This window comes from Trachypithecus francoisi, unplaced genomic scaffold, assembly GCF_009764315.1.
Source record: "Trachypithecus francoisi isolate TF-2019V2 unplaced genomic scaffold, Tfra_2.0 Lachesis_group4, whole genome shotgun sequence".
In the NCBI taxonomy this organism is placed as follows: domain Eukaryota; kingdom Metazoa; phylum Chordata; class Mammalia; order Primates; family Cercopithecidae; genus Trachypithecus; species Trachypithecus francoisi.
Genome location: NW_022681469.1, coordinates 8,274,410 through 8,300,704, shown reverse-complemented (window position 1 = coordinate 8,300,704; position 26,295 = coordinate 8,274,410). Strand labels below are relative to the sequence as shown.

General features: G+C 58.5%; 1 protein-coding gene across 1 annotated transcript in view; it reads left to right on the top strand.

The window, feature by feature from the left end:
* Positions 1-24,139, top strand: part of AGAP3 (ArfGAP with GTPase domain, ankyrin repeat and PH domain 3) — a 59,971-nt gene extending 35,832 nt beyond the window's left edge. The window contains 10 exon segments of the mRNA XM_033193260.1: positions 3,381-3,473; positions 8,301-8,405; positions 14,114-14,282; positions 17,880-18,050; positions 19,705-19,842; positions 21,617-21,771; positions 21,877-21,967; positions 22,123-22,345; positions 23,051-23,306; positions 23,447-24,139. Of these exon segments, the coding sequence (XP_033049151.1) occupies positions 3,381-3,473; positions 8,301-8,405; positions 14,114-14,282; positions 17,880-18,050; positions 19,705-19,842; positions 21,617-21,771; positions 21,877-21,967; positions 22,123-22,345; positions 23,051-23,306; positions 23,447-23,653 (1,608 nt within the window). The 3' untranslated portion in view covers positions 23,654-24,139.
* The last annotated feature ends 2,156 nt before the right edge of the window (positions 24,140-26,295 follow it).

Here is a 26,295-nt window from a genome sequence, read left to right as displayed (position 1 = left end):
CCTTCCTCTCTCCTAGGCCCCTTTAGGGTGTCTGTCAGCTTGAAGGTATCCTTGGACTCACTTGGCCTAACTCCCCTGACCCCCTTTGATTCAACAGCTAATGAACCGGCGGCCGGAAGGCTGTTTGCCCAAGGCGACACAGAGGGTTAGCTGGCCCAGCTAGAGTCAGAGCCCAGGCCTCCCCGTCCGCCTTCCGGCTCTTTTTCCGTTACCCCACTGCCGAGGGGAAAATTCATGCTTTCCACCCACCGCTGTGATTGGTTTAACAAAGGCTTAGCCATCTTTTCCTGGGCTTCACCACGCTGCCTCGTTCCTCCCTCTCAGGTTTGTCCTGTCTCCTTGTGAGCTCCTCACTCACCCCTCACAAACCTCACACCCCACACCCGGGGACTGTTGTGCTGGCCCGGCTGAGGGTGGCCCTGGCTCTCAGGCCCCAGGGCCTGCTGTCTCTCCACTCCCAATGTGCGACACACAGAGCCCATCCACACCCTAACCCTCCAGCCGGGCTTGGCTGGATGTTCCAGGAGTCTTGGGCCAGACAAAGGTGGGTGAACCCCGTGTGGGTGGTCACGAGAGTGCCCGCCCCTCCGCGTCACTCCATGCGCCTCTTTCCAAGAGCAGGGCTTGGCTTGGCTCTCAGCCTGGGCCTGAGTGCGGCTGGCCAGGCCAGATCTCCGGACCCTGCCCGGACAGAGCTGGTGCTTCCAAGCCCTGCTCACTCATCCTCGCCTCTGCCTGCCCAGCTCACTTCTCTCTCCCTGCTGCCTGCCTCTGTCCCGAGCCCGCCACCTGCCCTCGCGGCCATCCATGCTAACAGCCTCTGTGCTGACGGCTCTGCCACACATTGCAGCTGCCCGGCCCTGACCCTGCCTAGATGCAGCTTCTCCTTTCTGTCCACGGCCATTGAGACCTTAGAGTGTGGGGTGGGGGCGCCTGCTCGAGCCCACACCTGCTGCTACTGCTGCTGCTGGGCCCTTGGGTGCCTCTGTCCACAGTGACTGCTGCCAGGGCCTGGGCACCCTGCTCCCTGGCATCATGCCTCAGTCATCCTCTGTCTCAGTTTCATTCTTAATCTCCCCTTCCCCTTGCTGGCGAGCTCTGTAGCAACCCCAGGGCACCCCCTGCCTTCCCCTGCCCTGCTACCCTCTCCTCCACCCTTGCCCAGCCCCCGGCCTCCTCCCTTGCGCCCCGTGCTTCCTGCCATCCTGTGCTCTCTGCTGCCTGCCTCGACTGTGCTGCCCTCCATCCTGGCTGCTCACGGCACGGCCTTCCCTCTGGCCCTTCCATTCTCTCCATCCTCACAGCGGCGACCTTATATTTTCTTTCCATTGTTTCCGTGGTGACCTCACTTGCACCATTATCCCTGAGGCAGCCTCAAGACGCGTCCGTCTCTGTGGGTGTATCTTGGGACCTCCCCTCTCATCATTGCTGTTGGGGCCTCCCCTCTTCTCCCTCATCGTCCTCCCCAGCAGCAACATGCTTGCTCGAGGGCGAGCCCCTTATGTCCTGCTTGCTCTGTGGCTAGTGACCCCCCACTGGACATGGTTGTGCTGTCTCCAGTCTCTCCTGTGACTTCATGTGCTCATTTCGTTGCTGCTCTTGCCCCAGTTCCTGTCCGCATGGGGAGGTGCCCCTCTGGGCTCCCAGGGGTCCTCTGGTGGTTGGGGCCTCCTGGCTCACCATCTGGCTGGGGTGGGCTTCACCCCACTCCCCCCAACCGGCTCTTCTGTCTGGGGACCCGGTGGCAGCAGTCCCATCCACCTTCCTCCTCCCTGGGCCGAAGGGGCAGAGGGCTGTGGCGGTTCAGGCCGTGGAGCCTAGGAGGGGATGGGGCGGTGCCGCCTGTGGAGCTGCTGGGCGGCACTTTGCTCTCTGGTGGCTCTTTTGCCCGGTTCTCCTTGTTTCCTCTGGCCTTGCTTCCTCCCACACTGCAGTTGTGGCCCTGTGTCCCCTCGCTCTGCCCTTGGCTCCTGGCAGCCTGGGAGAAGAGGAGGGATGGGGCCTGGGCTGCCGTGTGGCAAACATACCATTCCCTGCTGAGGTGGACGCTTGGCCTGTGTCTGGCCAGCAGGTGCCGCTGCCGCCTCCTCCTCCTCCTGGTCCTTCTCCTCGTCCTCCTCCTCCTCCTCCTCCCTCTCCTCCTCCTCCTCTCCTCCTCCTCCTCCTCCTCGTCCTTCTCCTCCTCCTCCTCCTCTTCATTCCGCTGCCGCCGCTCCCCAGGCGCCTGGGTCTCTGCCCTCACCGGTGCTGACCGACTTGTGCGGGGCTTGAGTATAACTTGCCAAAATCTTTATTCTTTCGATATTTGCAGATATGTGCCACTGTTTCCAACTTTTCATCAACAAAAAGGCCTTTCCAACTCCTTCCAAATTAGAAGACCAGTTGGTGACACACAGCACCTCTGGACATGCCCCCTGTGCGGGGCCGGAGGCGGGCCGGGCCCTGGGACTGCTCTCAGATGAGAAGCGGCCGCCGAGCTCCCCACTCCAGAGACCCACGGGAACCTTTGTAACTAACCCCACCCCCAGGGAAGGCTAGGAGCGCCGGAGCCCGCGCTGGGGGCTGCCGGGGACCAGGCCCGGCCGGACGCTGCAGGCTCGCTGCATGGAGAAGAAGGCAGCTCTGCCCCACGCCCGGCGCTGGCCAGCGCGACGAGGCCCAGAGGGGCGGGGGAGTCCAAGCCCGCCCGGCCCGGCTGCTCCTGGGGGGCGCTTTCCTGCCCCTCCCCTCCTCTGCTCCTTCCTGCATGGACCTCTGCCGTTCCTGCTCCTGCTCCGGAAGCCGCCGCCGCCGCCGCGCTTGCCTTGCCCCCTCTTTTTGGCCTCCCCCTATTTCCTAGGATCCGCATTCGGGTGGACTCTGCCCCAGGAGCTTGACAGGGTGCAGGGCCTCTTCTGGCCTCTCTCCTCTCTCTGTCCATCCACTGTGCCCCTTGGGCCACGCCGACGCGCTCGGTGCCACGTGCCATGTGGTGTCTGTGCCGCAGATGGGCCATCTGCCCGCTCACTTGTGGACTTTGCGCTCCCGGTTGTCGCGCCCTGTGCTCCCGACCAGCAGCCCCACCGACCACCTCCTTGCCCCTGCTTCTCTTACGCCCCCGCCCCGGGCGTGCTCCTCTCGCCCTTGGCCTCTCTGTCCTTGCTCTTTTGTAAGGGGCGGGCCCGGCTCACTGACCTGTGCTGCTCTGTATGGTGCCGTGTGTAAGAATAAACCCGTTGGAATACTCGTGGTCTCAGTTCCTTCCCGTCCCGCCGCCCCGGCCCGACCCACTGCTAGGGCTGCCCAGGAGGTGGGAGGCAGGAGGGAGGCCGGGAAGTCCAGGTGGGCAGTTCTCGGCAGACCCTGGGCCTCTTTAACACGCCTTTTGTTTTGTCTTCCAGTCTCGGAAGGGTGCTGACCTGGACCGGGAGAAGAAGGCCGCCGAGTGCAAGGTGGACAGCATCGGGAGCGGCCGCGCCATCCCCATCAAGCAGGTCAGCTCCTCCCTTCCCGTGTGCTCCAGGGCTCAGAATGAGGCCCAGGAATGTGGCTCTTCCCAGGGCCTCTTCTTATGGGGGGAGATGGCATCAGAGGCCAGCACCACCCTCCCAGGTGGAGTCCTTAACAAGGGACAGGCTCTCCCATGAGAAGCCGCCTTCCCTGCGCCGCCAACTTCTGCCTGAACCTTCTGATCACCACCGGAGGGCAGCAGAGAGCTACCTGCCGTGTTCAGCCAGGCGCTCAGCCTGTCCTGCAGGTTCTGGAGTTGGGTCTGGAAGAGGATTGAGTGGCTAAGGAAAATGAGCAACCCGAGGAGCCTGAGTGGAAGGGGATACTGAGAGCTAGTCCAGCGCTAGGTCTGTTGGCATGGTTTTGTTAATAAGGGCCTCTGATCATCTTTAAAGAATAAGGTTGAGATAGATGCTACCTCCTCACCTCTCCCACCTCCTTTCTAGTCAGTTCTGGGAGCACTGGGCCTGCCTTCTTCCAGACCTCTGGTCTTGGATTCCTGCACTGGACACGGCATTGCCCCACAGAGGGCGTCTCTCTGGTGTATTGAGCCAGAGCTGCTGGGGTAGAATGGGGAGGTGTGTCTTTGGTGTGTGGGCAAGAGCCTGAGGGGCTGGGCTGCCCATAAGGACAGGGGCAGTTGGGACAGAATTTCTTGGGATCTGGTGGTTGGAGAAGCCACGTACATAGGTAGCTGTACTGTGGTTTTGACCACAGAGGAGGCTGATGTGACCAGAGCACCTGAGCCCAGCGTGGCGAGGCCTGCGGTCAGGTGTGGCTCTCTTGGGCTGGGGCTCATGGGCAGTGTGACCGCTTGTGAGGAGAGGCCAGTCAGTGTGACCAGGATTCATTCGTTAAGGCTGGGGGTTTCTGACCCCCAGCGAAAGTCCATTTAGAATGAAGAGTCCCGAGCAGGGTAGTGTCCCAGAGGGCAGGGTCCCACAGGGTCCCAATGCAATGATCTGTATTGTTTCCTTCACCCCTCCCTGAAATGTTCATTGCATTTATGTCTGACAGTGACCACTCCAGTTGGGCCAGCCTACTGGGAGGCCCCCTGAAAAGCCAAGAGCACAGTGACAGCAGCCAGAGGCTTCCCTGTTCGTTCATGGAGTGCCTGTGTGTGTGTGTGTGTGTGTGTGTGTGTGTGTGTGTGTTTGGGCAGAATCAGACCCTGCACAAACTTGTTGCTCATTTGATCCCCTCTCTCCAGGCACCTCCTTTGTGGGGGCCCCTGCTAGATGATGCCCTGTGCTTTGGGTGTAGGCTTCTCAGCTCCCTACTTGGAGATGGGGAGTGCAAGGGAGGGCATGGGCGGTGAGTGGGTGTGTAGACACACTTCACCGAATTCACTACGAAAATGGGACCACTTTCCTTAGGGTTGTATGTGCTCCCTTTCCTCACTGGGAGTTGTGGTCATCAGGGGCTGACTTACTTGTTCCCTGAATCTCTCACATGGGAAGGAAGGAGAGATGTTGGGTTGGGGAGGAAGCCCTGTGAACTTGAACCTGGGGTCCAGTCTTAGAGTCAGTAGGTCACTTGGGTGTTTTCACCCCTAAATCTCAGGGACGCTCAGTAGGAAGACCCTCTAGCTGCACAGCCCAGAGGGGTGCCGCCTGCTGGGGGCAGGTGTCAGAGGCTTGTGCCTGATGGAGTGACACCCTTTAAGGGGTGCCGGCTCCTTCCCGTTCTGTAACGATCGCTCGCTAGGGGCGGGGCGCATCCGTTCTCTTCTTCCAGCTTGGTGGCCATTTCTGGCGCTTCACCGCTCTCGGACCTCCCCGCTACCGCCCGGTCCAGCCCCGCCAGATCTGTAGCCCCTCCTTGCTCCGCCCTCCTGTCCCGTTCTCCCGGTTCTGTTCCTTCCCCTCCCCCCCAGCTCCTGCTGGGAGTGGAGATTGCATTTCAGTTGCCATTTGCATTCCCAATCAATCCGGACTCCGCAATTAAGTCGGCTGGCGGAGCTGGGAGGGAGGCGGCGGCGGGAACGGGTCCTCTGGGGGCTGTCGCCTCCGCGCCTCCGCGCCGCTCCCATTCCGCCCCAGATTGCTTCCTGCTCCGCCGTGCGCAGCCGGCCGGCCGGGGAGGGAGCAGGAACCCCTGCAGCTTCTTTGGAGAGGGAGTGGGGAGAGGCGCCGGGCTAGGCGGGTTTCCTCCCGTCCGCTTCCGTGAGCAGGCGGGTGAGCAGGGCAGGGCTGAGCAGCCGGGTCGTTCCGCCCGCGCCCCGGGCTAAGGAGCGTCGTTACAGGGGCTCCCCCGCCTCCGCCCGGGGAGGGCGCTGCCGAGGACCGGGGCGTTCAGGGTGGAGGAGGGACCCCCGCCACGATCACATTCTCTGCGAGGAGGGAGGAGCCACACGTGTCTGGGTCGGAAAGGTGTGGAGACCCGTGCCCACCCTGACTGTCAAGAGAAACCGCGCGCAGCGCAGGCCTTGAGCGGCTCCACGTTCCAGGCCCCTGAAACTGGGAGCAGAGCTGGGCGGGGGCCAGGGCCGGCCGCGGAGTCTCCCGCTGAAGGCTGGGAGAGGGAAGCACCCCCAGTGGGGTGAGGGGAGTCGGGACAGGGGCGGGGAGCTGGGTCCATCCCTCACACTTGGTTATTTCTTTGATCTGTGTGTTGGGGGCGGGGGCGGGGGCGGGGGATTGAGGATGACTCCAGGGCATCTCCAGAGCCCAAGGGCCGCAGCGAAGAGGGAATAGTTGACTGCTTCTGAGCTCTCCGTGCACCTGGTCCCTGGCCAGTGACAGGAATAACACACCCAGAGGCAGGTCACCAAGGCCCAGCCGACCTGGAAGACTCCTTCACAGACCAGGAGGCAGGGCCCGCTTGCCTTGTGGAAGGCCCTCTTAATGCCGCTTGTCTTCAGAAGCCCCTTTTGAAGGTAGGGTCTCCCAAGCCAAGGGGGCCAGGTAGCAGGATGTGTCTGCACATGGCCATGTACTTCAACTTCCAGCCCTCAGGCTCGCACCTCCTGCAATGGCATTTGGCCCTGGTGTGGCCGGAAGAGGAGCAGCAAGGATGTGAAATGTGCTGGAAAGTCGGCACCTGATGTCACAGCTGCTAGGGCCGCTGAAGTGGGTGCCCTTTCTGGCCTCCACCCACCCCCCATCTGTTGGGGAGGGGAGAGGTCCAGGAAACGGGAATCACTTTTACCCTAATTGCTTCCATCTAGGGTTGAGCCTTCTATTAGGAAAAACTTAAGAGGAGGAAGGTGCAATTGAATCCTGTATTCACCCTCTACCCTTGGGTGTCAGGACCACGAGCTGCAGACAAGGGACTGCCATTTCCTTGTGCCTGCATCTCTTAGTCCCCGTGTTGTTGGCTGTCTTCCGGCGGGGCTCTCCGTTCCTAAAGGAGGTGCCATCCTGGGGCCTCTTCCCTCTCTGGGTGCCCCCTTTTCTAAGTATGGGCAGAGTCTGCTTTTTCAAGGGTCCCTGCTGGGGGTGCTGCCCTTTCTGCTCTCCCAGCTAGGGGTGAGCCCCACACTCAGCCCCCTGTTTGTGGATCTACCTGTGCCCCTCTTCCTCTTCTGGGATTTTGGCCTTGAAGTCTCCAGGGAGCACTGCCTCTTCTCAGCCCTCTTGAGGTGGGAGTTTTGGAGGATGGGGGCCCATGGATGGTGATGTTGGTCCTGGATCTGCCCCTGGTCTCCACTGTGGCACTCCCTAGTCCTGAATGACCCCTGCCTCCCATTCCCAGCTGTTGCCTGGGAGAAGCAAGCACGCCCAGTGGGATGAGGGGAGTCGGGACAGGGGCGGGGAGGTGGGTCCATCCCTCACACTTGGTTATTTCTTTGATCTGTGTGTTGGGGAGAGGAGGGGGCTGCTGGAATTGAGGATGACTCCAGGGCATCTCCAGAGCCCAAGGACCTTAGCCTTGAGTACGCTAGTCCTATTGCTGTTGTGTGTTGTTTGAGGGAGAGAGCCTGAGCCAGTGAGGATGTCTTTATGGGGTTCTCACTAGAAGGAGCAGGTTTCTCCTGGGAAGGAGGCCACAGCTGTGGTTGAGCGTCGTCTCCTGCCATCTTCCTAGTGGGGTCTATCTCCTGCATTAGTCGTCTGACAGCCAGGGTTTTAGAGGGCTTTTCCCCAGTTCTTCCAACAGATGTTTACTGGGTGTCAGCTGTGGCCCAGGCCTTGTCCCCGGGGCAGGCTCCTTGCTGTGGCACTTTCGCTTGTCCTTCTAGCCATCCAGCCTCTGTGTTCAGAGAGTCTCACTGACTTACACAGGAAGTGTGGTTGCTGAGAGGGAAGGCTGGCTCTCCCTGCTGCCTGGCTTGGTGGTCTGGGGGATGCTTGGGACAATTAGGGGATTTTCTGCCCTATTATGGAGCTACCATAGGGGGTGGAAGGCCAGGACCTTACCAAAATCTCTGCTGTTTTGACCCTTGGAGCCTCCTGGGGAGGAGCATCACTGATGGCCACTGTCTACACCCCTGAGCGTCTACTCCTGACCATCTATACCCCTGACTGTCTACACCTCCGATCATCTACACCCAACGGTCTACACCCCTGACAGGCTTCTCCTGTGGAGGTGGCTCCACACACTGGGGAGGGAAGATGCCCACCTGCCAGAACAGTGGTCCAGCTGCTTCCTGGTGGATGACGGGGGAGAGCCGAGTTCTGGGGAAGGACTGGTCTCAGGGGCCTCCCAAGTTCAGTGATAGGTCCTTAAAGGCTGCTTTGCTCAAAGTGGCCCAGGAGAAGTAGGGAGGGAGGAGGGCATTGTCCAATGACATCCTGGCCTTCCCATGCCCTGTGAGGCTGGCTCCTCCGGGGCTGGCTCCTGGTTTCTGATCAGACCTCTGTTCTCAGGGGATCCTGCTGAAGCGGAGCGGCAAGTCCCTGAACAAGGAGTGGAAGAAGAAGTACGTGACACTCTGTGACAATGGGCTGCTCACCTATCACCCCAGCCTGCATGTGAGTCTGGGAGGAGGAGTCTCCTGGGGGAGTATGGGGAGGGGGTAGAGGGAGGATAACAGAATGTGGGCAGCGAGCAGGCTCCAGGACTCGGGGGAAGCAGACCTTAGTGATTTCGAATGGATCATCCCTGGAGAAGGAACCTCGCACTGGAGCTTGGGACATGCACAAGACCCGGCTGGCCCCTCCCTCGCCCTCTGGGCAGTCAAGCTGTATATCAGACTTTCTAGTTGTCTAAGGTGGGGGATTCAGCCACTTCCACAGAATTTCTAGTCGGGGTGCCAATGTTGCCCAGCAGTTGTGTTAAGCTGGGCAGTGCCAGTGGGGAGCTGTGGGCTCCTAGGCCTGGGATGGTGGAGGACCATGGCTGTTGAGAATGGGCTAGAGCCTCAGACAGTTCTCCTGGGATGAGAGTGAGGGTAGCCTTGTCTGTGGTTAGGAGGGTCTGGTGGCCGCGTGGCCTGTGTCCCAGCTGGGGGGTGTTGTGGTGACTGGAGTGGCCCCTGTGCAGCTCCCTCCACCCTTCTTTCCTCCCCTCCCCTCACTGCGTGGCTCCAGCACACAGCTGTCACCGGAATCCATCTCTGTCACCACCCCACTGTGGGGCTAATGAGTTCTCCTGTGAAGCCCCTCAAGCACAGCGCATGCCCCCCCACACCCCCCCGAAGCCCTGGGCCTGCCTCTAAATCCACCCAAGATGTCAGGAAGGCCTGACCCGAGAGGTGCTGGGTCCCTATGTCCTGGCCATCACCCAGGCCCGAGAGCACCGCCCAGACAGTCCTGCGGAGAAAACACGCAAAGAAGGCCTAGCCCTCCTGGGCTTCTGGGTATCTGACCATCCTCAGGCAATGGTCCTCCCCGTCAGCTCAGGGGACAACGCCAGTCAGCCCCTCGCCCTTCCTAACATGCCTTACTCCACAGGGCAGGGCCTGGTACCTGGGAGACCGGAGGAGGGAGCACCCGCATTCAGTGCAGCCAGCTCCTGAGCTCCTGCTCAAGGCCCCCACTCCTCACCGCGGGCACAGACCTTGTCCCGCTCGCGAGTCCTTGCAAGGCGATGAGAGAGGCAGCCAGGCCTGCTGGGAAGAGCGCTGATGGCAGAAGCAGAAAGTATCGTAGGAGGCCAAAGGGCACTCTTGTGGGCACCAGGCTTTGTTACTGTGTACAGAGCCCTACACTAAAGGAAGGGCCAGAAGACAAGGAGAGCCCCAGTATTTCCCTATTGAAAGGCTCCAAGGGTTTCAGGGCCACTCACAGACAGGAAGTCCCAGGTAGGAGTGCTGAGGCCAGGAGACCACACCAGAGTCTCCTAAGCCCCAGCTTAAGGTGTTTCACGGCCGACGCCAGCAGGCAGCTTAGCCGTGCCCTTCGCTCATGTCCAGCTGCCCATCTCGGTGGCAGAGCTTGGGAATGGGCCTGTTTGAAATGTCTGTTTCCCCACCTGTGTGGAGCTGCCCTTCCCCTTCCCCCTTTGCCAGGTTCTTACCTGCTCCTCTCTTGTTTTATGTGACCCTAGCTTGGTGCACTGTCTGTGCCCTCTGCCAACAGTGGAGGCAGCGAGGATGACTAGGAGTGGCAGAGGGTGTCTTGGGATGTAGAAGAAAGGGTGGGTTGTGGGGTTGGGCTGGGTTTTGGTTTCAGTAGAGGGAACACAGCCAGCTGGAGAGCAGAGCTCAGGGGGTTTGGTGGCTTTTCAGAGTCACCCGGCTGGTGGCTAAGACTTGGACCTATGACTTTGGCTGTGAGCATTACCCAGATTTTTCTGCACTTGCTAAGAGCACCTCCCTCTGGGGCTGACTGAGAGAGTCATGTAAGAGTTAATAACAGGGCGAGTGTTGTCAAGTGAGGAGGGAGCCAGGTTTGCCTGCCTGGGGCTAGGGGGGGCATCTGAGCCCCCCAGGAGTGCCCCTCCATGCCACACTTGTTGCACTGTGTGAGTTCTTAGGATTCACCCTGCAAGGCCAGGCCTGGAAGTCCTGGCACCCAGATCCTGTCACAGGCCCCAAGGCATACTTGGCTACACATGGTGCAAAAGCACGAGTGGAGGCATGGCCAGTGGTGGCTCCATGTGCTCACGGCTCTCTGTGGAGCTCTGGCAGAGGGCGCTTCACTTTGTGCCACGCCACCCTCCCCTACCACTACACTTTCCCTCCCTCCGGGGCTACTGCCCCGCCTCCTCCATCTCCCCGGCCACCTTCTTCCAACCTGAACGTGCTCTTCAGTTGCCAGCAGTGAGCAGGCTGCCTCCCTACGTGTGAGCGGCCGCTTCTCTCTGGGGCTCTTCAAACCCTAAACCCTGGCAGGAAGCATGTCGACCAAGGAGCTCCAGCAACTCCAGAGGCTCCGACAGAACTCTGGGCTGAGCCTGGCTCTCCTCTCCAGCAAGGGTCTCCCCTGAGCCCCAAGGGCATTGGGCCTGGTAACTCCCCTATGGATGGGGGCTGGGCGGGACAGGACACACACAGGATGAGCTCGTGGGCCAGCCCTGAGCCCCACGCCCGATTCTCGCCTGGCCCAAGAGAGCCCGCCACAGCCTCCCCCATTTTGCAGCCAGCGGAGCCATTCACACAATCACCTTCTGTTAATTCTATCTGCAACATCAATTAAATTGTTTGTAGAAACTAATTGAATGTGGCTTAATCACACATCTTAATAGCTTTCCACGCTCTGAACTCGTTGTTAATTCCAGTAATAAAACGAGATGAGAACGCTGGCTGGGTAATTAGCGAGGAGGCTGGGGAAGAAATTGCTGTTTGATGGTGGGTAATAAAGGCAGCCGTGGTGACCGCTCTCCTGAGCAGCCGCCACTGCCACCATGCTCCCCGTTCTGCTGACGGAGGGAAATGCTGTTGCCTGGCTGAGGTTCCCATCCCTGCTGCTGCTCCTCAAGCTTCTCTCCGCTCTCCTCCGGGCCCAGGCTCCAGGGTTGCCCGGGCACGAGGGTGTGGAGTCTGGGGCTGTGGGCGCCAGCCTGCCCTGGGAATTTGGAGTGTCTGGCTGGTGCCATCAGAGATGCTGAAGTGGGGCCATCCTTTCCCCTGAGGCCAGTTTCTGGCACCTTAGCTATGAACGGAGTCCACCTGTGCAACTCTTCTTCTTGGCATGGGGTCAGCTTTTCCTGCCATGTCCCAGCCTGGGCATCCCACGGCTGTCGTGGGGCCTGAAAACTGTTGCAGCTTCTGTGACCTCCTTGTGAACTAGAGCAGCCCAAGCCCCTCCCCTAAGGAGGGAGTGCAGCTGTGCCTTTGGCCCAGCCAGCTGTTGACTGTTGCCTGTAGTAGCCGATCTAAGATGTGATTGTGTGCAGGGACTGCTGACGGGGACCAGGGCCGGGAAGCTGCATCTGTGGGATGCAAGTCGAGAGCCGGTGGGGCAGTGAAGTCGTTTAGTCGACACTGGGCTGAAAGCAAGACAGAGGGCCAGTGGGGCCAGTGGCGTGCAGCCCAGTGTGCTGGAGAAGGATGGATGGAGGTACGCTGGGAGGGCAGGAGGGGCTCCTGGGTCTGCTTCCTTCCCAGCCACCTTGGCAAGGCCCCAAGCTGGGGCAGAGCGCCGCTCCGCCAAGTGTGGGCCGAGCGGTTGTTAAAAGAGATCCTGCCTGGGCGGGAGGTTGCTCACTGAGTCCTCGGTTATGTCGTTCTGTGGTTCTGGGACAACGAACAAGACTTTAGCACATGTGTGCTTGGGGCCAGGCCCTTGGTACTGTCCCTTACAGAGGACTGGGGTGGCAGGAGGGCACAGGTAAGCCCAGGGCTGCCAGGAGCAGCCGTGGCAGGGAGTGGGGGCTCCTTCCTGAACACACCTTCTAGGCGTGGCTCCTCTGCTGCGGTTGGTTACTCCCCTGGTCCTATTCCTGAAGGGCTGTCTGCCTGGGAAGGTGCCGTAGCCACCTTGAGAATGAAGGCGACTGCGAACTCGGCCAGACCCACAGGGCTGGACCTGGGCAGGGAGGCCGCGTGCTGACGCCAGGCCTTTCCACCATTCCCCTGATGACATGGAGCTGTGGGTGATGTCCAGCCCAGCCACAGAAGTGCAGGTGGAGGCTGGTGTTTGGCGCCTCTTTCCTCCATCTAGGTGGTAATCTCCTCACCTTCTCTTAGTGACCAGGGACCAGGTGACTCCTTGTCAATTTGCTGGCCTCATGATTCCTCCTAGAGGGAGCCTGGTGAGACTTCCTGCCCTTCCACTGCTTCCCAAGAGGCAGCAGGCCCCCGGGCTCTTTTCAGCAGATAACAGTGTCGGTTCTCCCTGGAGCTAACGGGGTGAGAAGATAGAGCCAGCCTCAGGGGAAAGCAGTCTGATGGCCAGAGCCGTAAAGGTGAAGGCCGGGCTCCTCAGCGTAGGAGGACCGTGTTTGGGAAGACTCCTCACACGACTGCCCTCAGCATGCAGACATTCCGGAGGTGCTCATGGAGGGGAAAGGACGAGCAGATTGATGCCCGATCAGTGTAATTCAGTCAGAAGTTAAATCTGGCACCACCACCCAGGTTCCTCTCTCGGGAAGGGCCATAGACCCATGGAGAGGAATTTGTGCCACTTTACCAAGGGCATCAGCTAGGAATTGCCGCAGAGCTCAGGGACAGTGACAGGGACACGGAAGCAGGAGGCAACAGGCTGGGACAGCCCTTAGGACAGTGTCTGATAATAAACACTTGTTGAACAGTTTAAAGGGACGCCTCTGGAGGAGAGGCTGGAAGCAGGAGGCCCAGCGGGGGCTCCAGGCCAGGAAGCTGCAGGCCCCCACCCTCCTCCCTGCACTCGGCCGTGATGCTCCCTAAATGGTGGGGGGAGTCCAAGCACAAAGTGGTCCCCCATCTCCGGGGCCCTGACTTGGAGGCAGGGTGAGTCCCGAGCCCAGGACAGGCTGGAGGAAGCCTGTGTACAGGGCACGGGCTTGGGAATCTGAAAAAGCTGGGCTTGAATCTGACTCTGCTACCGTTTAATTGTGTGTTCCTGGGCAGATAAACCTTTCTAAGCCTCAGTTCCTTCATCTACAAAACAGGCACTACCTCCCTCAGGTAGTGAAGATTACACGAGGTCATACGTGGAATGTATAAATACACTGATGTAGGATGGTAAATACCCTGCACGCGACAGGCAGATGACATGACGGCGATGACAATGACTGCCGCCAGGGAATCGGTGGGACCTGTGAGACCACCTGTTGCTGTATTCCAAAGTCCAGCAGAAAGAATTGGAGGCGTCCCTTTAAACTGTGCGACAAGTGTTGATTATCAGACGCTGTCCTAGGGGCTGGGACTAGCTAGGCTTTAGAAGTCTCTTCATGCCCAGGTGAGGACTGCAGGGCTTGGTGGCCACCCTGTCATCCATGTCCCCGAGACTCTCCGCTCCTCCTCAGCCAGGGGCTCTCTCCCTAAATCCCAGCATGGCCCAACACTCGGCCTGCTTTGTGCTGTTGCCTCCAAAGCTGTTGTTCCTGAGGCCTGAGCCTCAGCGCTTAGCTCCAGGTCCTTAGCCACCCCCAACTCTACCTCCCTCCTGGCAGAGTCCCCCTAGAGCTACTTTGAGCACCGTGGAGATCGAGGTGTAATCCAGACTCAGAGACATTCTGTGGCTTAGAATCCTGCTTTTCAAGATTGGAGCCTTCCCTCCCTCCCACAGCAGGGAGAGACCTAGGAGCTGTGAGGCTCAGTGCTGGAGTGACTGCTGCTAACCAGTCTTCATCTGTCTCCCCGACCCGGCCTTAGGATTACATGCAGAACATCCACGGCAAGGAGATTGACCTGCTGCGGACAACGGTGAAAGTGCCAGGGAAGCGCCTGCCCCGAGCCACACCTGCCACAGCCCCGGGCACCAGCCCCCGTGCCAACGGGCTGTCCGTGGAGCGGAGTAATACACAGCTGGGTGGGGGCACAGGTGAGGCGGCTGCTGAGGTGGGGTCTGCAGGATGGCTGCTATGGAGCCCAGGCAGGCAGGCATTCTGGGCTTGGCTACTTCTCAGCCTGGGCACAGGGTGCTGGCCAGCATCACACTTCAAGGTCACCTCAGCCAAAGACATGTGCCCTAATGCAGCCCTAGTGGAGTGAATTGAGGTGGCAACAAATGTCTAGACCAGCAGTTGATCTGGATGTCAGACGGGGCCAGGTGGTGTCATGTTTGGGCAGTGGTGCTGGTGGTCCTCGGCCCATCTCTGCATCGGGATCCGAGGCAGGCGACGGGTGGGGGCAGTGCCTCTGGGTGCATGGCCAGCATCTCAGCCAAGGTTGACGTGGGGATGGGGGAGGCAGAAGGGGACGGAGCTGTCTGGGGTCAAGCTGGTGCATATTCTCAGGCCTGCGTGAGAGGTGGGATCTCTGCTCAGGGAGGACTGAATTTAGACAGGAGCTGGAGGCAGGAAACTCCAGTGAAGAGCTGCCGTGTTCTTGCCTTTTCAACTGATAGTGCTGGCTCAGGCGAAAGGCCTCCTGTCCCAAGGAACTCCCTTCCTAGTGCCGCTTCATTCCTCCTCCTTCGGGCCCCCAGGCCCTGTGCTCTTCCAGGGTCCGTCCTTCCACACTCGTTTCCCTCACTTCCAGAGCCGCCGACTCCCGACTGCTTTCCCCGAGACTTCAGTATCCCCGACGTTGTCCTAGACCATTGTATCTCGTTCCTGGGCCCAGGAACAGCTGTCCCAAACCCTGCCAGGCTGAGGTCATTCCTGTGCCCTGTCCCAGCAGTCAGCGCCTGGTAGCACAGGTCTGCAGATGGGTGAGTCACCTCCCTAGAGGGCCTGTGCTTGTCACAGTGAGGGAAGGATGTGACAGACTTAGTGGACAGGTGGTTGGGGATACGAAGTCCCCTGGAATGGATGGGAGAGACCCCAAACAATAAAGAATTGTCTCACTCAAAATGCTGATGGGACTCCGCTGAGAAAGCCCAGGTTAGAGGGAAGGAAGGCGCAATGATGCCTCCAGGTGTGGTCCTTGTTGGAGGCAAGGCTCCTGAAACAGGTGTGCTGGGCGGCCCGCTCTCGCAGAACTGCCATGGACCAGGCTGAAGGCAGGGGAGTGGCCGGGGAGGGGCCTGACACGACTGAGATGTGCCATGTGCAGTGGATGTCTCTGCATCAGGCCCCAGGTCCACAGCAGCTCTGAAGTGGACATTATTGTCCCCATTTTAATGAGGAAACAGAGGCTTAGCACAGCTAACAAACTTGTCTGTAAATTCCACAGTAAGTGGGAGACCTAGGGTTCAGCCTAATTGTGTTTGACTTGAAGAGCCATGTTCTTTCCTCCAAGCCCCCCTGAGCTCAGAAAGGAAGCCTATGAGGTGGATGGAGGGAAGGAAGGAAGCCAAGGAGGAGAAAGCCAGCCACTACCCCTCATGGGGCTATGCCATTGGGGGACCTTGAGCCTGCTGTGGGGTTGCACTGGCCTGACGGCAGGTCACAGGCAGTCTTCAGTGCTCTTCCCGGAGAGCAGGACAGAGCTGCAGGGAGCCCTCTGGCATCAGCCCCCAGGAGCCCCTTTGGTCAGCTTGAGGTTTCTCTCATCATTCCAAAAATGAGGAGCAGGCCCAAGTGAGTCCCTTTCCTTGACGGCAGGGAGCCAGAGGACAGCTGGGCTGTTTCCCTAGAGTGAGGGAAACGAGAAGACGCTGTCCTGTCCCGTTCCTGTCCCTGACATCCCTCACCTGGGAGCGGCAGTGGCATGGAGGAGGCAGCCCCGTGCTCTTGCTCCTGTAATGACAGCGCCCACATGCAGGAGCTCGCGGACGGTACCCACCCAGCCCGCGGCCCGCTGCCGCGTGCCGACGCCGACACCGACCCTCATGCACACTCACACATGTCTCTCGCTCACCGGGCGATGTTAACATCTCATTATCTTTGTTACTGTAATTACATTATCCGCTGCTTTATGCAGAATTATCCTCCGAGGACTAATTGATGGCTCCATGTTTAATTCATTAATCATTAGCATCAAATTCGACAATTACAGTGCACACTGATTGTGGGATTGCAGGCGTAATGAGGGGAGAATTAACAAAGGAAAGGGAAAGCACTTTCCCTCCCTCAGGGTTTTGGGTTGGGGGCTTGAGGAGGAAGTTGGGCCTGTGATATCTTTGGATGGGGCTAGGGATGAGGGGGAATATGATTTGGAACCTGGAAGGCAATGAAAGCAGGCGTGAGAAGAAGCAAGGTGTCTGAGAAATGAGGGACCGAGTGTGCACCCCGGAAGGTTTCCTGAGGCGCGACCTGTGAGGGCGGAGGAGGGGAGGTGGGCAGGATTCTGAAGAGGCAGCATCTGTGTGTTCCTTCTGGGCCTGGAGATGGAGACCGGCCTGTAGCCTCAGTGCTGCACGTATATGACTAAGTACTTACTATGTGTCTGGTCGTGTTTGGGGTGTTGTGACAAATACAAGAGGAACATAAAACTTGCTGCCTGCCTTTAGGCGTCATCCCAGTGGCAGAGCAGTGACACGCTGGGCCATTCCTTTCCCTTCCAGCTGCTGCAGCCCGGTGCCGCCTCCCCATAGGCTTCCCCTCAGTCCCACTGCCTGCAGGGCTGGTGTGAGGCCTGGTGCCTGCCCTTCCCCTGGCTGGGCCTCTGCCTGCTGTCTCCAGCTTTGGCCAGCTCCGAGCCCCTTCTCTGCTTTCTCACTAACGTCCAGCACCTGGCTGGCTTCTCGGCTTCAAGGTTCAAGCACCCCAGGTTTGGCCCCCCTGTTCTTAGACCTCCTAGGGCCATTTCCTTCTGGTCTCAGTCTTGGGTGGACTGAAGAAGGGGAAGGAAGGTTAGGTTCTCGGTGTTCTAACTCAGGCCTTCGAGTGTCACAGGCCTCTGAGGCCCCATGGCTGTTCCCAGAATCTCTCCAGCAGGGGCTCAGCCAGGGAGTGAGGTGGGAGAATCGTGCCGCTCTGTCCTCCTCCACTGCCGGCCGCGCCTGCCCCAGCCTTGGCTTTCCTAGAGCCTTTGATTCCCCCTGGCTCTGCCATTCTTCCCTGATGGGAAACGAAAGATTAATTTTCTCCAGCCCAACAGGATAATTACTAATACTAATTAGACATAATTACTTGAATTTGATACAGTTATTTCTTGTCAGAATGGCGGTAAAGCTGAGGCAAAGCAAATGGTATATGTGGACTAGAATGGAGGGTGCAGGGGCCCAAGCCAGGAGGAGCCCCACAAGGAACACTGCAGAGATGGGCGTCAGCACCACCCAGCTCCACAAGTTGGGAGATCTCTGATGCAGAGACCCCTGCCTACTCCCAGATCACAGTGAGGGGACAGAGCTGTAGACCTTTCTGCTCATGGAGAGAGGAGGGCGTGAAGATCTGGGGACAGGCTGCTTCCTAAGGCACACAGCGCTCCTGCGCGGCCTCTGGCTCTCCCAGAAGCTGGCCCGCCACCTGATGAACCAGTGCCCTGCTGGAATTTCTCCGGCTCTGCCCTGCAGCCCTGTTTTTAGGATAGTATATTTGAGCATTCTCCCGGGCCCGGCCTCCCTTCCCAGTCTGACCCTTCCCACCCCCAGGTGCCCCCCACTCGGCCAGCAGCGCATCCCTGCACTCTGAGCGCCCCCTCAGCAGCTCGGCCTGGGCTGGCCCACGCCCTGAGGGGCTGCATCCGCGCTCCTGCTCCGTTTCCAGCGCCGACCAGTGGAGTGAGGCCACCACTTCCCTGCCCCCAGGCATGCAGCACCCTGGTGAGTGGTGGCTCTGCTGCTTCCCACCTTTTCTGGGGCCCCAGTGACAGAGAGGAGGGGAACCGGGCAGCATTCTTTGTTTGGGAGGCTGCAGTGGGACAGGGTCCAGGCCAAGGGGTGGGGCCCAGCTGGGCCCTCCAGGGCTTGTCAGAGAGACCTTGCTTTGGGGCTAGTACTGATGTTGTCTTGGAAGCAGAGTAGAGGCACTGTCCCTTCTCCAGCCTCCACGTGCAGCCCTTTTCCCCAGAGACCCCGTCGCCTGCAGCCCTGCCTAGGGCCAGCGCTAGAGGCCCGCCCTCTGCAGCTCCTCCTCCCCTTCGTCCCCAGGCGGCGCTGGTGGTGGCTCCTGCATCCCCATCAGCCCCCCGCACAGTCAGCTCATCAGCCTCGCGGCAGGGGGACAGGGAAGCGGCTGAGTAGGGAGGTCGGAGGCTGGGCGCTCTAGGCCCTGTGAGCCACGTCCCGAAGGCAGCAGCATCTTACCCGCTACTGTGGAGCGGAGGGGGCCCTGTAGAGTTGTCCTGAAAGGTCGTTTTCCACCTGTGCTGCCCCCCTCAGAAAGGCCTCCACCCATCCTAGGTGGGTTGGTGACTCCACCGTCTCTCCCGTCTGCCCCTTCCACCTGCTTCCAGGGCTCTTCCATTTGCTCCTTTGTTTTCTTTCTCTCTCTGCTTTTCTTCTTTTGACCCTACTTCTTACTTTCACCATTGACCACAGACCCCATCAGCAGTTCTAAAGGCTCAAAAGGGCATGGAGCCAGCTCTCCTGTCCCTTGCCCTTTCCATGCCCTTGTCCTGAGTGATGGTGTAATGACAGGAAGACCCAGGGTGCCCCACTGTCACCCCAGCCAAGGGTGCTTTCCCTAATTGGCTTCCCAAAGGCCTTCCTTGAGCCCTCCCAGTAGGAGCCCTGAGGCCCAGCCTCTGAGCTGCCATGGCCTCAGGAGCGTGGGCTGAGGGAGAAGCTGGGCGGTGCCAGCACAGGGATCTGCCCCACTCGATCCACGCCCAGCCCACCCCTGGGGGGAGTGAGCTTGGAGCGCATGAGAAGGGGAGCCAGGGGCCCTTCCCTTGGGTCACCGGTCCAGTGGCCTGTGCTGGCCTGCATGAGGGCCCTCTGTTGAGTCTGGAAGGAGGAAGGCAGGGAGGGAGGGAGCGTGTCTGCCTCTAATGAAGTTTGACATTTAGTGGTGAGCGCAGGGCGGGGTGTGGGAGACGGAGCTTGATTAGCGCGCTCTAATTGACAGTAATTAGGCAGCTCCCTGATTGTTTCTAATTCTGCTATTAATTGTGAGGAGCGGGGAGTGTGATTGAGGATAAATTTGGTGCGGAGCTGCTGGGGCTTCAGCTCCCCGTGAGTTCCCTGGGCTGCCTTCCACCCCTCCAGGCTGCAGAGGCAGCTTCCTCCCTTTGCCTCCATCCTGTTCTGCCTAAGTTTCCTACTCTCTCTCCACATTTGCCTCCTCCAAGGCTGGGGAGCTTTGGGACTGGGAAGCCCAGGCAGACCTCACCTAGAGAGAGGTGTCCGTTTGGCTCTCCTGAGTGTGGCCCAGCTACAGTTGGCAGGACTGGTCCTCTCCTCCTCCCAGTGCCCTGCGCCCCTCCCCTCCTCTGCCTCCCTTCTTCCCACACTTCTCCAACTCTCCCCTCACCAGCCAGTGGCCCAGCTGAGGTACTCAGTTCCAGCCCCAAGCTGGATCCTCCCCCATCTCCCCACTCCAACCGGAAGAAGCACCGGAGGAAAAAGAGCACCGGGACCCCCCGACCAGACGGCCCCAGCAGTGCTGCTGAAGGTTAGGGGGACCCAGAGGGAAACCGGGCACAGGAGGTGGGCAGTGGGTCTTGGGGATAGTACCCTAAAAGTAACACCTATTTTTTTTTTTTTTGTATTCATTGGATTAAGCACTTTCTAGTAGTTGCTAATCAAAGTAGTTCTACAACTTCTTTTGGTAATCTAGACCTGGTATCTTAGAAAAGTTCTTCTGCTAACTGAAACCCTTTCTGTTGAAATGTGGGCTTACTTCATTTATTCTTAAAGAAGGGAAACGACATCAGACTGCTACATCAGTAGCTCCTCTAAGATGTCCAGGCAGGACCTGTGTTTTCTGTCTCTTGTGTCATCCTGAGTTTAATAAGTGCTTTACTAGGTGCTTAATACATGTGTACAGATTGGCCGAGTCTCTCCTTAGTTTTCCTTAGGCTGAGGAATTCCAGGTCCTGAAGCCTTCTTCCATAGGACCTTTCTCTTCCTCTATTGATTATACTGCTGCTCCTCAGATTTTCCCCAAAGTAGCTTCAAAACCTGCCTCTTCTTGGTGATTGGAGTTTCTTTGCTCCCAAATAAGTTGAACACTTCTATAGACTCATAATTTCTCGCTTCTGCTCTAATTGTCAGGGTAGAGGTGTGGGTCAGGGGAGCAGAGACACCTAGCCAGCCTGCAACAGTGATGCTTAGTACTTACAGCATGGGGTCTCCCTTCTGGTCCGGCAGACTGAGCCCCACAAATGATCATGGAGATCTCGTAGTTCAAAGGCTGTGGTCGAAAGCAAGGTGAGGTGCAGTGGTGGTGCCTGGGGAAGGAGGCGCCGGTTCTATTTCTGTGGGAAGGCAGTTCTGCTAACAGTCCCTGAGAGCAAGGGCCCAGCAGAGGAAGAATTCCAGGGGATGTTGGTGTCACTGAGTGAGGTTGCCTGGGGCCAAGATGCAGTGAGGACTTACAAGCAGGGATGGCCTTGGCAGAACTGGGGTTCACCCTGGGGCCTTACCACAGGCACCTGTGCTGTCTTCCCAGCGCCCAGGACACAGTCACACTGCTTGTTAGGAATTGTTCACCCATGGGGCGGTGACCATTGGGAATGAGGTTCGTGCGGCTGTCTTCTGGGGCCTGGGGGAGCAGAGCTTGGAAGAGCTTCACCACATTGCTTGGGATCACAGTCCAGCCCTCAGTGCTTGTCACTACAGATGCCCTCAGGCCCCTATTTGCTCACACACTCCAGGTCCTAGAGAAAACCTCTCCTCCTCTCCCCCATCCACTTGCCCTTCCTGCCTGTCTATGCCATGGCAGTGGGGGAGGGGCCCAGCTCCCATGAGCCCCACGCTGACGCCGTCAAGAATATTGGGTTTAATGAGCTGCAAAATGAGGCGGCTGCAGCTGACATGTACGGATGGTGCCCACACCCGCCTTCCCCCACCCTCTCCCAGTGTTTGCCTCCTAGCACCCCATCGCATCCTTCTCCAGATACGGAGCTCTTTCTCTGGGAAGCACCCCACTGATTTCACACCCATTCCCGGCAGTGCCAGGGGTGCCAAGATCTTGCACCCCCCATCTGTTTTCACTTAAGCTCCACAGGTGGTTAGGAAGGCGGATTGGGAGCTCACACTAGTCTTGCAAGTTTACTCTGGCCTCCCCCTGCAAGTTGTCCTGGAGCGTGTGGCCTTGTGGCTGGGGAAGGATCTGGGGGAGGACACGTGCCAGTGGAGCAGGGTAGTGAGTGGCATTGTGGCGATAGCATGCCCTGGGTGTGCACACAGGCCAGGAGCCCTGATGGCATGAACACCCCCAACAGAGGCAGAGGAGCCGTTTGAATTTGTGGTGGTGTCCCTCACCGGGCAGACATGGCACTTCGAGGCCTCAACGGCGGAGGAGCGGGAGCTGTGGGTTCAGAGTGTGCAGGCCCAGATCCTTGCCAGCCTGCAAGGCTGCCGCAGTGCCAAGGACAAGGTGGGTACAGAGTGACTGGGCCCCCACAGTACCCCTGGCTGGGGTGGGACTGAAAGGGGCCTCATGACTGAGTAACCGCCCCTTGTCTCTCCTGCTGTGCGACAGACTCGACTGGGGAACCAGAACACAGCTCTGGCTGTGCAGGCGGTCCGCACCGTTCGTGGCAACAGCTTTTGCATCGACTGCGATGCACCTAGTGAGTGCAGGGCTGGTGGGGCTGGGAGCTGGGGACAGCCCAGGGAAAGCTCCACAAGCATCAAGGAGCAGGGAAGAGGGCAGGGAAGACTTGCGTAGTTGTCCCAAACTCTGGTGGCCTGCGTGCTGTTGCTGTATCATTCTCTCCTTGCCTAGATCCAGACTGGGCCAGCCTGAACCTCGGTGCCCTGATGTGCATTGAGTGCTCGGGCATCCACCGACACCTGGGGGCTCACCTGTCCCGGGTGCGCTCCCTCGACCTCGATGACTGGCCGCCTGAGCTGCTGGCTGTCATGACTGCCATGGGCAATGCCCTCGCCAACAGCGTCTGGGAGGGGGCCTTGGGTGGCTACTCCAAGCCAGGGCCTGACGCCTGCAGGTGAGCGGATGGCACCCTGGAGTTGGCCAGGAATGGGGGAACCGTTGGGGGCTCCCAGCATGGGGAAGATTGGAGTGGCTGTGATGGTATTAGAAGGGTTAAAACTGTCCGTTGCTCTGCTTGGCAGTTGGCCCCTTGGGGGTGCCCCTCCTGCTCTGGTGCCTGTCACTCAGTCGCCTCACAACAACGGGCCCTTTCTGAGCGTTATCAGCAGGTCAGGGGCCAGCAGGAGGCGCATGCGCAGGGCCCTATCATGGTGTGGTGCAGAGCGCCCACTCCAGAGCTCTGAGATGGGGAGAATGGGTGGGAGATAGGGGAGTGCATGGCCCCCCAGTGCAGGCCCCCACCCGCTTTGTTCCAGCACTGCCAATCCAAGAGAGTTCAGACGGCCAGATAAACTGCAACACGGGCCTGCCTGGAATCTTCCTGCCCTCTCAGCCCCCACATCCCTACTGTCCCCAGGAGTCCTCCCTTCCGTGTCCCTTCCTTTCAGCTTCTCCCACCCCCCTTTCCATTTCCCACTGCCCCTCTGTGTGCCTGGTGTTTCCAAGGCTTCTCTCCTCCCTTTCTGCTCCGTCTCATCTTCTCTCACTGTTTCTTCCTTCTTCCCCCTGGTGCTTGCTTCCTTTCCTGCCCACCTTCTTGGCCCCACCCGTTGCTTGGTGTCCTTCCTTGGCTCATGCCCTGATGGGCCTGTGGTTGCAGAGAGGAGAAGGAACGCTGGATACGGGCCAAGTATGAACAGAAACTCTTCCTGGCCCCACTGCCAAGCTCAGATGTGCCGCTGGGACAGCAGCTGCTCCGGGCCGTGGTGGAAGATGACCTGCGGCTGTTGGTGATGCTCCTGGCACATGGCTCCAAAGAGGAGGTGAATGAGACCTATGGGGACGGGGATGGGCGGACAGCTCTACATCTCTCCAGTGCCATGGCCAATGTTGTCTTCACGCAGCTGCTCATCTGGGTGAGTCACGTGTCTCTAGCCTGCCCTGACCACACTCTTCTTAGCCTTGTTCTTTGAAAGCCACCTCTTCTTTCCTCCCCTACAACCAATCTGTCTCCTCCCATGTCATGCCAACTGTGAACATGTGTTTTCTCCTACAGTACGGGGTGGACGTGAGGAGCCGGGACGCCCGGGGCCTGACTCCACTGGCCTATGCTCGCCGGGCCGGCAGCCAGGAGTGTGCAGACATCTTGATCCAGCATGGCTGCCCTGGGGAGGGCTGTGGCTTAGTGCCTACCCCCAACAGAGAGCCTGCCAATGGCACCAACCCCTCTGCTGAGCTTCACCGTAGTCCTAGCCTCCTATAAGGCCCAGGAAGAGGGCAGAGGGGCCAGAAGGACTCCATGGCCTGAAGACCATCCTCCTTGCAGGCACTGGGGGAACAGACACAGAGATGGAGAAGCAGGGACATGCCAAGAGGATGAAGCAGAGGAAATTAGGGAGGAGAGTCAAAGGGATCAAGGAGAGTTGGGGATTGGAGCTGCAGCAGAGAGGGATGAGGGATTTAACCCTCTGCCCTAAGGTGCCATTGAAAAGGGACAGGACCCTTCGGAGGTGCCTGTGAGGAGAGGGGAGCAGGACCTCTCCCTCCTCCAGATCCCTGCCTCCTAGTGCCAGCCCCTCACACGCCTTCATCTGAAATAGGAGGACGGCCCAGGTTGGGGGTGCTGGATGAAAGAGACGAGGGGTGATCTGTGAGTCCCATGTAAACTTTGTACATTGGAATATTTATGTTTGTGTACATATTTGATGTGTGTGTGTATGATGAGCCAATAAACCAGATTGTGTGCGTGGTCTTGTTTCCCCCTTTTATGTCGCTGCCGCCCTCCCAAGCGCGCCCCTCAGCTCTGCTCTCCGCTTGTCCCGTTCTTCTCATTGTTCACCATGTTCTGAGATTTTCTTCCCTCTGGCTGGCTGGGTCCCAGGTGGTCATTCCTCAGCCTCCTATGTGCATTGCTTTCTTTCGGCCTTCCCTTGGTAGGGTGTGGTTGAGTTTTCAGCAGCACAGCACAAGGCCCCTGATGAGAAGACACAAAGCTCTTTGCTTCCTACTGGCTGCTGCCTCCCCAACCTTCAGGCAGCTTTTTTTTTTTTTTTTTTTTTTTGAGACAGAGTCTCGCTCTGTCACCCAGGCTGAAGTGCAGTGGCGCGATCTCGGCTCACTGCAACCTCATTCTCCTGAGTTCAAGCGATTCTCCTGCCTCAGCCACCCAAGTAGCTGGGATTACAGGCGCCTACCACCACACCCAGCTTATTTTTGTATTTTTAGTAGAGAGGGGTTTTTGCCATGTTAGCCAGGCTGGTCTTGAACTCCTGACCTCGGGTGATCCACCTGCCTCGGCCTCCCAAAGTGCTGGGATTACAGACGTGAGCCAGCATACCTAGCCATCAGGTAGGTTTTCCAGCTGCTCTCTTCATTTGTCATCAGTATTCTATGTAGAAAGCTTGTTGCCACACCCTGTACTGGCCAGAATGCACCCAGAGAGAGGGCGTAAGCATTGCCCCTTTCCTACAAGTCTGGGAATGGCCATACAGCAGGATGTACAGGGAGATACTTGAGTCAGTACCCGGGAGAAGAACTGAGGGTGCCGCAGGATAAGTGGTAGCACTTCTCTCCAGATAGCTGTGTTACAACATAGACTGACTTGTGCCTGGGCTTTGCTTGTGAGGAAAGGGGAGGAGGTAGGTGGTTGACACCAGAACAGCTGCCCTAACTCCCACCATCTTGCCAAGCCAAGCTGGGGGCAGAATCCAGAGTTCCTGCTTTTCCTTCTGACTGAATCCCTTAGTCCAGAAGGAAGACCTGGGGGAAGTGCTTCTCCCTGCTGGTTCTGAAAGGATGAGAACTTGTTGAGTTAGAGTCCTGGCCCTCTGAGGAGTCTGTTGCTGTCCCATTCCTGGACCCACGTTGCTGGTAGCCCTTGTCTTCTCTTTTTTAAAAAAAATTTCCCACAGACCAGGTGCAGTGGCTCACACCTGTAATCCCAGCACTTTGGGAGGCCGAAGTGGGCAGATCACGAGGTCAAGAGTTTGAGACCAGCCTGGCCAACGTAGTGAAACCCTGTCTCTACTAAAAATACAAAAATTAGCCAGGCATAATGGTGGGCGCCTGTAATCCCAGCTACTCAGGAGGCTGCGGCAGGAGAATTGCTTGAACCCAGGAGACATAGGTTGCAGTGAGCCGAGATCGCGCCACTGCACTCCAGCCTGGGTGACAGAGCAAGACTCCATCTCAGGGGTAAAAAAAAATTCCCACAGACCTGACATAGGCCCTTTCTAAAACACCATGAGCATATGTTGGGTGTGGTGGGCTGGTGTGTTATGCAGGTAAATAGGCAAGTAACACTCTTCAGAGGAAGCCAGGCTTTATTTTCTCAGCCCACAGCCCCTTTTGCAAGGCTGATGCAAAATAGAGGGCAAAATAGAGACAGGGCCGTGGGTTATGTGTAGGAGTAGGCGCCTGGGCTCCAAATACTAGCAGTAGTCACCTCCAGATTCCCTATGGAAAACAAGCTGCTTGGGCTGGTTGAATACTGCTTTGAACAGGTTAGGAGGCTTCATAGGTAGAGCCAGAAAACCCCTGCAGGTCGGGGCCTTGGTTTGAGCTGCTTCTCATCTGTGGCCTTCCCGCCCAGGTGCTCTTTTGCCTGCCACCACAGGGGACACATGGCCACAGAAGCTCTGCTCCAGCTCTGCCAGAATGACGATGGCTCCTGTGATCCTCAACCTCTGCCTGGCTTATCTCCTAAACAGATCTAACCACGGCCAGGTGCGGTGGCTCATGCCTGTAATCCTAGCACTCTGGGAGGCCAAGGTGGGCAGATCACGAAGTCAGGAGATCGAGACCATCCTGGCTAACACGGTGAAATCCCATCTCTACTAAAAATACCAAAAATACAAAAAAAAAAAAAAAAAAGCCAGGTGTGATGGCGGGTGCCTGTAGTCCCAG